Source organism: Pan paniscus, chromosome 1 (assembly GCF_029289425.2).
Source record: "Pan paniscus chromosome 1, NHGRI_mPanPan1-v2.0_pri, whole genome shotgun sequence".
NCBI classification, from domain to species: Eukaryota; Metazoa; Chordata; class Mammalia; order Primates; family Hominidae; genus Pan; species Pan paniscus.
Window position 1 is genome coordinate 193,236,317 of NC_073249.2, and position 12,883 is coordinate 193,249,199.

Genomic DNA, 12,883 nt, shown 5'->3' on the forward strand with positions numbered 1-12,883 from the left:
TTGCTTTTTAGTATCCCATGAGCTTCCCGCATTAAACAGAAATTTGTAATTTTATGGCCAGGCACAGTGACTCACACCTGTAATCCCAGCACTTTGGGAGGTCAAGGTGGGAGGATCACTTGAGCCCAGGAGTTTGAGACCAGCCTGAGCAATATCTTGAAACCAGATCTCTACAAAAAAAAAAAAAAAAAAAAAAAAAAAAATTGTAATTAGCCAGGTGTGGTGGCATGAGCCTGTAGTCCCAGCTACTTGGGAGGCAGAGGTGAGAGGATAGCTTAAGCCCAGGAGGTCAAGGCTGCAGTGAACCATGATTGTGCCACTGTACTCCAGTCTGGGTGACAGAGCAAGACCCTGAAAAAAAAAAAAAAAACTAGTTTTAAAATGTAATGGAAAATCACCCCAATCAAAAGAGTAATCACAAAATATAAAGTACCCAGGCTATATTTAAGTTGGGATTTGTTTTTATTCATTTTTTTTCCTGGAAAAGTTTAGTATGCCTTAGAAGTTTTGAAGATAAGTATGGCACTGAGAATGGAAGGCACCAATTTTTTTAACTTATTAAGAAAAATTATAATTGGCTACATAAAAACTTAATACTTCTACAAATCAAAAGTGCCATAAATAAAACTAAGCAAATGATAAACTGGGAAAATATAATTAATGGCTAAAGTCAACCTTGAATATTCAGAGTTCTTCAAATTTATAAGAAAAATAGGAGCAAAGAAAGTCTTTCATAGCTAGACCTTCTTTCTGCCTAGAGTTTTATAATGTGTCAAGCTGCGGGGTTTCACTGTGCACTGGATGTGGATGGTACAGTATGCAATGCACAGAGGCACTGTTTTGTCACGCCATATTGTTGGGTGATCATGAAGTGATGTTTTAAGTATTTAAACTTCTAACATATTGGTTTATCACAACTCTTTTAATAGACAGTTAAAAAGAGAAATGCAAATAGGCCATTAACATGTGAAAAATGCTTAGCCTAATTAGTTATCAAATGCCAATTAAAATAAAATAAATGCTGCTTTTTTGTTTAGCAAGTTAACAAAGACTAAAACAGACGACTATCTCTCCCAGTGGGGCCTAAGTTCTCTGAGGGCAAGGGATGTATTTGTTTTGGTTGTTCTTGTAACCTCATCACCTGGCACAGTGCCTGGCCCAGGGTGAGCCCTCCATAGACAATCATTACATGAACTGGGTGAAAGAAGAATGATGGCACCCAGTGCTGGAGGAACAGTCGCTCTGTTGATAGTATCAATGGGAACCATTTTCCTGGAGGGCAAAGTGGAAGCATGCAGCGAGTGCGGACGTGGCCTTCCCAGGCTTATGTTAAATCAAAGGTAAACCCACTTGGTTACCTCAAGAGTGCCTCTTAGTTTTAACACCCACATTTCATAGAGCTTACGTATCTCTCAGTACGATACATTTCAGCGAGTGCGTCTATAGAAAACATTTACAGTTAGATCCCCCAAAACATAATACACCATTTTCAATAAATCTATATGCAGGGAAAGTCTCAAGTTGCATTCCAACTACAGTTGGTAAAATGTCAGAATCCCATGCGGACTTTTGGAAAGGGGCTCCAATTCCATGGCGGGGATGTGTGTCTCAGAGGCTGCTGGCTCTGAGGTGTCACTCCATGCTGTTCATTGTAAACTGTACTCTACCACCTAGTGCCAGTCCTGAATGCATTCCCACTGAGTCTTTCATAGCTAGACCTTCTTTCTGCCTAGAGTTTTATAATGTCTCAAGCTGCAAGATTTCACGGCGCACTGGATGTGGATGGTACAGTATGCAATGCACAGAGGCACTGTTTTGTCACACCATGTTGTTGGGTGATCGTGATGTTTTAAGTATTTAACTTCTCTAACATAATGGTTTGTTGCATATATTTAGGTATTTTATTTTGTCTTAATTACTTTTTGGATTTTGGGTTTAAGTACAACACAGTATAATTTTTTCCCACTTAAAATAATGGGATATAGGTTCCTAGTTAATATCTTTACACAGAACATTTGATTTCCAGGAAAGGATTACTGACATTCAGCAGGAGATATCTGTACTTTCAAAAGGGTCATGTACTTGAATCTTCCTAGTTAAAAAAGAAAAAGAAAAAAACCATAAAAGATGCATATATAAAAAAAGATTTCATTGCAGCTTTATTTTAAATTGCAAAACTTTGGAAACCTAAATGGTTAACAGAGTATCTGTTAAATACCTTCTAGTAAATCTGTATGATTAAATCCTATGAAGTTATTTCAATCATATTTTCTAAGAAATGTAATTATATGGGAAATTCTTGCAATATAATAGTAAGTGTGCAAGGATCAACACAAGCTATATAACATATAATGCAAGTTGTATAAAACAAAAATATTTATATATGCAGAGAATAAACCCTCCAGGAACGTACTGTAATTGGTTAACAGTCGTTATCTCTGAGAGCGCAATGGATAAGTTTGATTTCTCCCTACTGTTCCATAGAATACCTCAAATTTTCTTTAATGATAATGTACTGTATTTGTATTTATTAAAGAACACCTTTTTAATATAGCAAGGATTGGGGTGATTGGAAATAGTAACGATAACAGCAGCAGTGGCAGCAGGAGCAGCTAACACTTGTATAGCACTTGACTCTGTGCCAGTAATAAAAGCCAGGTTATGAGCCCACACTGAACTTAGCCTCAGTAAATAGCATCCTGCCTCTAGCATCATCCAGTCTCTGCCCATAGGGATGAATTCCAGCCTAGAAAATTTGTGAAGCCAGAAGTATCTGGTCAAAGATCAGAAGGGTCAGCTTGTCAGCTGACTTCAGTGGGTACTCGCAGAAGCCACATGCAGCATGTAGATGCTCAGTGGTGGGAAGAATACAGGGTTTGGGAGCAGCCAGACCTGGATTCAAATCCTACCTGTGCCACCTAATTCCTGTGTGACCTTGAGGAACTTACTTCACCTTTCTGAATCTCACTTGCTCACGAGTAGGGTAAGAGAACCTCACAGCATGGTCAGATGTTGTGAGGGTTAGAGTGGCAGCCTATAAAACGCCTAATATCCACGAGGCACTCAGAAAACGCTCCTCTCCCACCCTTCAGTGCTGGTGATGGTGTCACTGACTCCTTAGATTGCCCCTCTTTTGTTATTATTAATTTCAATAAGGATGACAGAAGATAAGCAAAAAGGACTTGGCTAAACTTGCCCTGTTTACAGATAAGTACTCATGAATATCTGTGTGTGAATAAATGAGGGATGAGAAAGTGAAGAATTGAACAAATGAATGACGGTGTACCTGGAGAATGATGATCTTACCCTGACTTGCCTGCTTTTATCTTTTCAGCTTATCCACTCACCAAATGCCCTCCTCCCACCATCCTCCCCAACGCCGAAGTCGTCACAGAGAATGAAGAATTCAATATAGGTACCACCTCCCAAGCCAGCAAGGACTGTGAGCCCAGGACTGGGGAAGGAAGGGAAGGTGGCGGGGGGAGCTGTCGGGCCAGTGGACCTTATCCCCTGCTCCTGTCTGTGGAGAGAGAAACAGTAGGCCCTGTGCCAGAGGGTTCTGCCCACTGAGTTTACACCCAGAATAAAATCAAAAGGGGAGGCAGAAAAACAGTTTTCTTTTTTTGGTTCAAGTCAGCATCTTTTTGAGAAATAAATCTATGCAAGACAGTATAAAATGTCCTGGAATATGAAACATTCCGAGGCTAACACAAGGCTGAGTTGTGAGAGGGGAGCAGTTGTCTGGGCCATTTGATGGGAGCTGAGCTAGTTATTTAAGTCTGAACAGAACATGACCTGCCTCTGATTATCTCACCTGGAAGTGGGTTCAAGGTACTAATGACTGGACTTCTTAAGAGAGTCTACATGTTGGTCTTTCTTTGACAGGTGACATCGTACGCTACAGATGCCTCCCTGGCTTTACCTTAGTGGGGAATGAAATTCTGACCTGCAAACTTGGAACCTACCTGCAGTTTGAAGGGCCACCCCCAATATGTGAAGGTAATTGCATGGAGCCACATCTGTATGGGGCCTAGAAGTTCCTCCTGAACAAAGCTCTTGTTTTGCTCCTCTTTCTATTCCCAGTTCTCAGCTCAGTCACTGCCCCATAACATGAAAGGTCACTTGGTAAATGTTGTCTGATGGATGAGTAAGTGCATGAGGAATGAGTGAGTGATCACTCTAGATAGGTTCTCTGCCCTGTTCTGATGTCTGAACCTGTGAATTGGCTACAGTGGCCACATTTATTTCCATCTGCCTTTTTTTCGTTCCTGGGAATTTCTTGGAATTGCATACTGAGTACTGGAAGGAGGAAGTCCTTCCCTGGGCGTGGGCTCACACACCATCCCTGCTTTACTGGTGCGCGGATGCACTCAAGGTGCTGTGTGCCAAACCAGGCAACTGAGAGACCACAGCAGTCTTTATTGCAGTGTACCATGCCTTGACAGAAATGAATTCGCTTCAGCAAGTCACCCCAATTAAGATCAAAAAATAGTCTCCACTCATCAGGCATCTGACCTAAGGCAAGGTACCTGATTGTCCTGCCCTCAGCCTTCCCTTCTATAAACTGAGGATAATGATAGTACTTATGCCATGGGGGTATTAAATGGGTTAATAACATAAACCAGTTTAGAATGATGCCTGGCATGCAGTAATTGCTCCATGTTTGTGTTAATATTATCATTAGTGCGACTACTGTTTCTAGAACTACTGCTACCTGCAAATATTCAGTAGCCTATGGGGAAACAGGTCAGCCTTTCCCCCACTTCTGGGAAAGCAAGAGTAGGAAGAACCTGCAATATGGACTGTCAGTGAGGAATAGCAGACCTGGTAGAGGCAGGAGAGGACCATGAGGCCTAAGAGAACTTAAGTATCACCACATCTCAGTGCCCTGTGCTGGTCATCGGATTAGTGAAATCAGGAACATGTCAAAGCTAAGCGAGTTTCCTCTTAGAAGACATTAGTTTTCCTTCTCCTCTTAAAATTAAAAAGGAAGCTCTATTGGGAAAAGTCAGTGAGTACCTTTCAAAGCTACTCAGGTAGAATCCTGGATGAGTCCTGTGAAATTCTGGGCCACAGCAAGACTCTAGGAGCCCAGCCCCCGTGCTGATTGCCAAGCCCCACTTCTCTGAAGGCAGAGGTAAGATGGGTGAACAGCCCATGGCAAAGTCTTGTACCCAAAATAGCATTACCTGAAATTGTAATCCTGGGATTAATTTTTGGCCTTGCAGTTCCAGAACCTCCCTTTTACCAGTGTCCCAGAATCCAGCAGACCCAGGAAGCCTGTCTAAAGGCACATCTACTGCAAAATACTGATTTCTCCATGTGCAGTGATAAGAATACTTACAACTATTGTCAATGCACACCTTTGTACTGAAAGAACAATGTACTGAAGAAGTCGATTTAGTCCTCAGAACTTTGCTTTGGCGTCCGCAACCCAAACAAATGGAGGTGGATGGTCCTGAAATTGCTTTCATGCTGTGATGCTTGCCTGTGACCCAGGACACAGCACCTCCTCAGTGCTGGGGAAGGGCCTCTCTGAACCAGCAGCTTCCCTCCCACTCATGGTGATGACGAAATAACCAATCCTGCTCCTCCAGCTCCTCCTTTTCTAAGTTCCAAGCTCAATGTCTTCCTTAGAATGACATTTTTTTCTTTAGCTATATAAATAGTACTAATTAGGCCACAGCCAAGTTCTGAGACCTTTCTGTTCAAGATGCAGTTATCATCATTCCCTCTACAATTTATTGAAGCACTATGTTGCAGGCTTTACATATATTATTTCATTATATATATATACACATATATGTATATATATACATATATGTGTATATATACATATATATATACATATATGTGTATATATATACATATATGTGTATATATATACACATATATATGTGTATATATATATATATTTTTTTTTTTTTTTTGAGATGGAGTCTCACTCTGTCGCCAGTCTGGAGGGCAGTGGTGCAATCTCAGCTCACTGCAACCTCTGCCTCCTGGGAAGCAATTTTCCTGCCTCAGCCTCCTGAGTAGCTGGGACTACAGGCACATGCCACCACACCCAGCTAATTTTTGTATTTTTAGTAGAAATAGGGCTTCACCATGTTGGCCAGGATGGTCTTGAGTTCTTGACCTCATGATTCACCCGCCCCGGCCTCCCAAAGCGCTGGGATTACAGGCATGAGCCTCCGCACCCAGCATGTAATATTTTATATAATGCTCACAACAGCCCTGTAAGGTCTGTGTTATCTCTGTGTTGGAGATAGAGAAGCCATCACACAGAGAGGAGATAACTTGTTCAAGAACACACCATTAGTAAGTGGCAGAGGTGGGCTATGAATCCAGGTGTATTTGACTCAAAATCCCATGTACTTACCTCTGCCCTATACAATACAATCTTTGTTCAAATAAAACCCATTTTATAGATTATCTCCTTTGGATCTGGGGAAGCCTTACTGTTGTCTGTATGTATGTTCCATCCTCCCCTACTCAAAGCCAGGTAGTAGAACCCACAACTTATCTAGGAAGTGATTCCAACCAACTGGCAAAGCTCAAGTCCCAGAAATACTGCAATATTGACACAGGATCTAAGCCCACCTCATGTCATGGAGCAGCACAGTGATGGATGTGGGATCTTATCTGAATGTGCTCAAACACTGATTTTCTGGTGGTTGTCTTCAGCATTGGGAAAAGCAAATGTGTTGGCCGTAGTTCCATCTCCACCCCCATGTACTTGGTGTTTCTCTTTCTTTCTCCAAGTGCACTGTCCAACAAATGAGCTTCTGACAGACTCCACAGGCGTGATCCTGAGCCAGAGCTACCCTGGAAGCTATCCCCAGTTCCAGACCTGCTCTTGGCTGGTGAGAGTGGAGCCCGACTATAACATCTCCCTCACAGTGGAGTACTTCCTCAGCGAGAAGCAATATGATGAGTTTGAGATTTTTGATGGTAAGTCAGTCAAATGCCTCACAGTTCTCTGCTGCAGAAGACATGGACTTGCTCCAGAACCCGAGGAGTCTGTGCTGCAGTTTTCCTATCAGGGCTTGCCAGAAGCTCCACAGGATGTCCTTCCCTACCACAGCAACCCCAAGGCCATGGGACCTGAGGGGTGGCATGGCCCAAGCAGCAGAGCTGCTTGTACTGCAACTTGAACCTGTTACCGAACCTTTTCTTACTCTAGCTCCCACTCAAAGCCATTCCTGTTCATGTCAACAGATAAATGGGTCAAGCAGTATTCCCAAGTGAAGAGTGTGCTTCCTCCAAAACCCAGAGATCTACCAAACATTGTGCTGCCTCTTTGGCTTTAAGAGGGAAAAGGTGCAATAATTTGCTGTTTAATTTGGAGGGCATGTCTCAGCATGCTTCAGACCACTGGACCCTAAAAATTCATAGCAGAACTTTGTAGGATTTATCTCTTACCCTCTGGAGCACATGCATCTTGAAAAGGCATCTTGCCAAAGCACTAATTGTCCCTTCTCACTCATCAGGTCTAATTAATATGATGTCCTCAATAGAGTGAACCAATATGTTATATTCTGCAAGGTGTCCAGATGGTCCACATCCCTTTATACTCTATTATGACAGAGAGCAAGAGAAGTAACATAGCTCTGGGGGAAACCATGAATGTATACTGTTGTCTACCTCATGTGAATGCAAAGTGCTTCTGATCCTCATTTCTGAAGAGTATGGAAAAGACTACATGGCCAGATCAACAGCTACATTCTATGTAACCAAGGCTGCGTTGATCTGTTCTAGTAAAGATATGCGCCTCACACAGCTGCTACAGTTGAGGCTCCTACTTTGTTAAGTGTGTACTGTGAGACGGACCTGGGCCAGGACTCCATTTATTCCCAAAACCAACTTTCATACACCACTCCTCTGGCAGAGTAGCTATGATAGTGCTTTGGACCCCCAGGCATCAGCATCAATTAACATCCTGTATCCAGAAGTCTTTGATATATCTGAACATTCCATTTTCTATAATATTCTGTTTTCTGAGTAAACAGTAGTAGGTCTTTTGGGGGAAGAATGGTAGGAACAACTACTATATACAATTATTGTCATTGTGCAGGGTCTTTTTTCATAGGGACCCAGCCTCTTGGGAAATGAAACCTGGCTCAAGTCTGCAAACTGGGCAAAGGATTGCACCTTTCTGCTGGGGGCAGCTTTTCTCATCCTGCAGTTAGCTACTCATGATCTATTTTGTTCATATAGTTATACTTGTTTTGGCTGCTCTTCTTGGCTTCCTATTTACCTTGCCCTTAGGAACATCATGTTCTATGAGCCATCTTTGTAGATCCCGTAGGCCGAGCTCTCCCAGCTGCCATTCCAGCCTTGCTTCCCATTTTAGTAATTATGCCAACTTTGCTTCTGACTGTTAAGTAATTCCACCTGGCCTCGGTGTTCTAGGACCTTCTCATCCCCATTACTGCTAGGGAGCCCAGTGTCTCTCTCCATCAGTTTTGACCCACAGAGGATAGCCATTAGTTACTCAGGTTTTCAGCAATGCTGGTGCTCACCCCCTCCAGGAAGGCTGGAGCTCCTCACCTCCTGATTGCTTTAGTAAATGGAGTGTCCTCCAGGTCTTCCTGAGAACTATGGTCAACTTTTACACAGCAGACCTAGCCCAGCATGCCACTTCTCCCAGCCTTTCCCTTCACAGTTTGCATGGCAGTTCTGGTGACTCTACTTTGTTTAATATGATCCATTAATTTTTCCAAGCTTCTAAGAGCTGTCTCAGTGGCATAGTAGAGCCATCACTCAGGGCCTTTTCCAGAGTGATAAATCCTGTGTTATGGGTTATCCAGCTTTATATTCTGCGCCCCTTCAACCAGCCCCCTCGGGATGCAATCTCAGGCATTTAAGGTAGGACAAAAGAAGAGGGAGGTCTTTCTCAAAGAGTTTTCAAAAGCAGTATTAGGGAGCTCTGTTACTTATGACCCCAAGACATGACATTTTCCTCTAGCTTTATTGCTATTGCTATGTCTTCATTCCATAAATATTTTTTCTATATGGCAGGCACTGAGCTTTTTTTCTTTTTCTTTTTTCTTTTTTTTTTTTTTTTTTTTTTTTTTTGAGACTGAGTCTTTCTCTGTAACCCAGGCTGGAGCACAGTGGTGCGATCTTGGCTCACCGCCTCCTGGGTTCAAGTGATTCTCGTGCCTTAGCCTCCCCAGTAGCTGGGACTACAGGCATGCACCACCATGACCAGATAATTTTTGTTTTGTTTTTTTTTTTTTAGTAAAGATGGGGTCTTGCTATTTGCCCAAGCTGGTCTCAAACTCCTGGGCTCAAGTGATCCACCTGCCTCACCTTCCCAAAATGCTGGGATTACAGACATGAGCTTAAATACACACAAGAGAAGTAGGGTGGCCAAGTGGAAGAAGTTCCCAGTTTGAAAACCAGCTCTTCCATTAACCAGCTACTTGACCTTTGTCAAGTCTCAAAATGCAAATCAATTTCATCTTACCTGCCAGCCCCTAGAGGTAGGCAGGGACTTCCTAGAGCACTGCTTTAGAGCTGGGCTTAGGAGAAAAGAGCACCTTGAGCAATGCCTGTGGATGCAGAGAGAGGAGTGCAAGTACAAATGATTTTGCTGACTCTGAACAAGTCACCCCACCCTCTGAGTCCTGAGGTCTTCCCTGGAGGCTCCCTGTGATGGCTCCCATGGTCTGTAATCCTGCATCCTTCTCACCCCAGGTCCATCAGGACAGAGTCCTCTGCTGAAAGCCCTCAGTGGGAATTACTCAGCTCCCCTGATTGTCACCAGCTCAAGCAACTCTGTGTACCTGCGCTGGTCATCTGATCACGCCTACAATCGGAAGGGCTTTAAGATCCGCTATTCAGGTGAGTGAAAAAAACACAAATAAGCCACAGGCCCTCTCCTCATCGAAGTCTCAAGCTCCTCTGTGGAGACCGGGCAGCCATTCCCCTCCTCTAAATCTGCCTCACCTGAAGCTAAGTGGTCTTTGCCATTCCCCTACCTCCTATTTTTCTATTCCATTCCCCTCTTGAACCTCTTCCCTCTCTTCTCATACTGCCAGGCTTTGTCTTCAGGATAAGTTTAACAATTTTATATGATCTGATAATGCCTAACAGTGATTCTGTCCCTTTAGGAAAGTTAGGAAATGCTAATAAAAGTATCTTAAAACTAAAAAGCCCTAAAGCATGGATCTCTGACTGGCAGATGTTAAGCAGGCAGCAAAGGATGGGCTATATTTCAAGGCCAGGTGCCTTTCTTCTGCTCTGCAAGCCATATCTTATAAACAGAGTCAGATCAAAAGGCCAAAGACTGACCCAGGCAACAATCTATAAGGACTGAAAAACATAATCCTGGGAATATGATGAGATGGAGAAAATTGAATTTATCTGATCTCCCGTCATGGGGATTACTGTCTGTGGTTGGAAGAAAACTTCACAAGCTGCTTGATGCCCACTTTGAAGAGAGGTGGGTTCAGTGAACTGCTGACTGGGCTCCGCAAGCTTGGAGGCAGAAATGAATTACTTAAGACCATGGGGGGTTCCATCACACACCAGTTCCCTTTCAGCACTCTTTCCCCTGGCTACCTTTGGCCTACATTCCAGGCAAACAATGGACAAATTTCTAAAGAATATTGGTTGGGGGCTAGGTGCAGTGGCTCACGCCTGTAATCTCAGCACTTTGGGATGCCAAGGCGGGCAGATCACCTGAGGTCAGGAGTTTGAGACCAGCCTGACCAACATGGTGAAACCCCATCTCTACTAAAAATACAAAAATTAGCCAGGCGTGGTGGCATGCACCTGTAATTTCAGCTACTTGGGAGGCTGAGGGAGGAGAATCGCTTGAACCTGGGAGGTGGAGGTTGCAGTGAGCTTAGATCACGCTACTGCACTCCAGCCTGGGCAACAAGAGTGAAACTCTGTCTCAAAAAAAAAAAAACAGAAAAGAATCTTGGTTGGAAGGAATGTCAAATTCAGTGCCTGAAGTCCCACTTGCCACAGTCCATCTCTTCTCATGGGTCTCCTACTTGCAAGACCAGCCCATACTCAGTGGGTGGACAGTCTTAAAGAATCCCTGGGTGTAGCTTTCAGGGAAGAGACAACCAGAGGAAGCTGAGGGCCCCTGGGAGAAGGTGGGTCTTGACTGTCTCAGAGCCCATATCCTCTGCAAAGTCCATCCAACCTCTCCTTTCCCTGGTGCACACAGAGGGGGGTCTGGGTGGCTGCAATGACTGAGTGCCCCAATGTCAGTGACCAGCTCTCTCACCTACTAGCTGTGGGATTATTAGGCAAGGTACTTAACCACTTCAAGCTTCAGTGTCTGCATGATGGAAAAGAAACTTTAAGGTGCCTCTTAGGGGTGACTCAGGCTGAGTTCCTGGCAGCTGCTCACTCAAACAGGAAATACAGCAGTTTGGTAGCATTTCACTATGCTGGTTGCTAAATTAGGAACTGAACGTTATTAAGGAGTTACCCTTTCCTTGATGTTCTAACGTGTTTGGGGATAATGAGTCAGTTGTAATTACAATACATATGCCACGTAGAAAGTGAGTTAATTACATGGCGCAACAATTAGTACTTAATAATTCAGATCAAGTAGATGAGTGTAATTTGCACCTGCGTCTGTCACTGTGACTAAGTATATTTTACAACCGAGATTCTTGTTCCTGAGGGAGGTAACCATGTGGATACAGCACACATAGGACACAGGCGGCAAAGCAGGAGTAGGGAAACAAATTCGGCTTGGAAGGCAGCTATTTAAAACAATTTCACCGGCAGAGAGATATGATCACCAAGAAAGAGGCCGGGGACCTCACCAGGGGTGTCTGTAAGGGCCCCACACCCGCATCCTGCCTTATCCATCTCTGCCTGGAAGACCCCACCAGGGACTCCTAGGGCAAACAAAGAGAATTATCTGCCTGCTCCTTTGGTCATCCCTCTTTCCTGGCCTCACAGAACTCCCCCTGAGGATCCCTGGCAGGCTTTATAATGTGAGTCCTTTCAGGCTGGGATTTTTTGTTTTGCTTTTTTTTTGTTTGCTTGTTTTTTGAGACAGAGTCTCACTCTGTCACCCACGCTGGAGTGCAATGGCCTGAGCTCATCTCCCTGCAGCCTCCACCTCCTGGGTTCAAGTGATTCTCCTGCCTTAGCCTCCCGAGTGGCTGGGACTACAGGCACACACCACCACGCCTGGCCAATTTTTATATTGTTAGTAGAGACGAGGTTTCACCATTTTGGCCAGGTTGGTCTTGAACTCCTGGCCTCAAGTGATCCACCGGCCTCAGCCTCACAGTGCTGGGATTACTGGCGTGAGCCACTGCGCCTGGCCCAGGCCGGGATTTTGGTCTGTTTTCTTCATTGTTGTATTGCAAGCACTTAGAACAATATCTGGAAGATAATAGATACTTGATATCTATTTGTTGAATAAACGAATGAAATAAGTTGAAGCCATATGTGGAGGGGCAATGAGCACTGTAGGGAAATGTGTGTCCCGGGTTGCCACAGGTCTGTCTCAGCACATTCCCCCACACAGCACAAAGAAGGACGATGACCACTTACTGAGCATTGAACAGTGAGTGCCCCATGCTGTGCTGGGGGCTTTATGTACACAATCTACATGTACAGCTTAAATTGCCCAAAAATCTGTGAGGTGGGTATTACCAGTCCCAATTTACAGGCGAGGAAATTGGAGCTGAAGTGATTTGCCCCAAGTTACAGAAACTGGTCAGATCAGAAACGGGACTGGAGCCCAGGCCTGACTAAGGTCAAAGTCCACACCCCCGCAGTCGCAGCTTTCTGGAACCAACCCCATTGGGTTCTACCTTCTAAGTCTGTTTGGGAGCTGAAGGGATTTGAGAGCCTGAACTTAGCCATACAACCAGATCTACCTTTGGACCGC

General features: G+C 44.1%; 1 protein-coding gene across 5 annotated transcripts in view; it reads left to right on the forward strand.

Annotated features, from left to right (window-relative positions):
* CSMD2 (CUB and Sushi multiple domains 2) overlaps window positions 1-12,883 on the forward strand; it is a 643,453-nt gene that overhangs the window by 567,213 nt on the left and 63,357 nt on the right. For all 5 annotated transcript variants that reach the window (XM_034960731.3, XM_055095664.2, XM_034960735.3 and 2 more), the window contains exons 45-48: window positions 3,335-3,415; window positions 3,886-3,999; window positions 6,766-6,954; window positions 9,706-9,852. In XM_034960731.3, coding sequence (XP_034816622.3) covers window positions 3,335-3,415; window positions 3,886-3,999; window positions 6,766-6,954; window positions 9,706-9,852 — 531 coding nt within the window. The remainder of the gene's footprint in view (window positions 1-3,334; window positions 3,416-3,885; window positions 4,000-6,765; window positions 6,955-9,705; window positions 9,853-12,883) is intronic.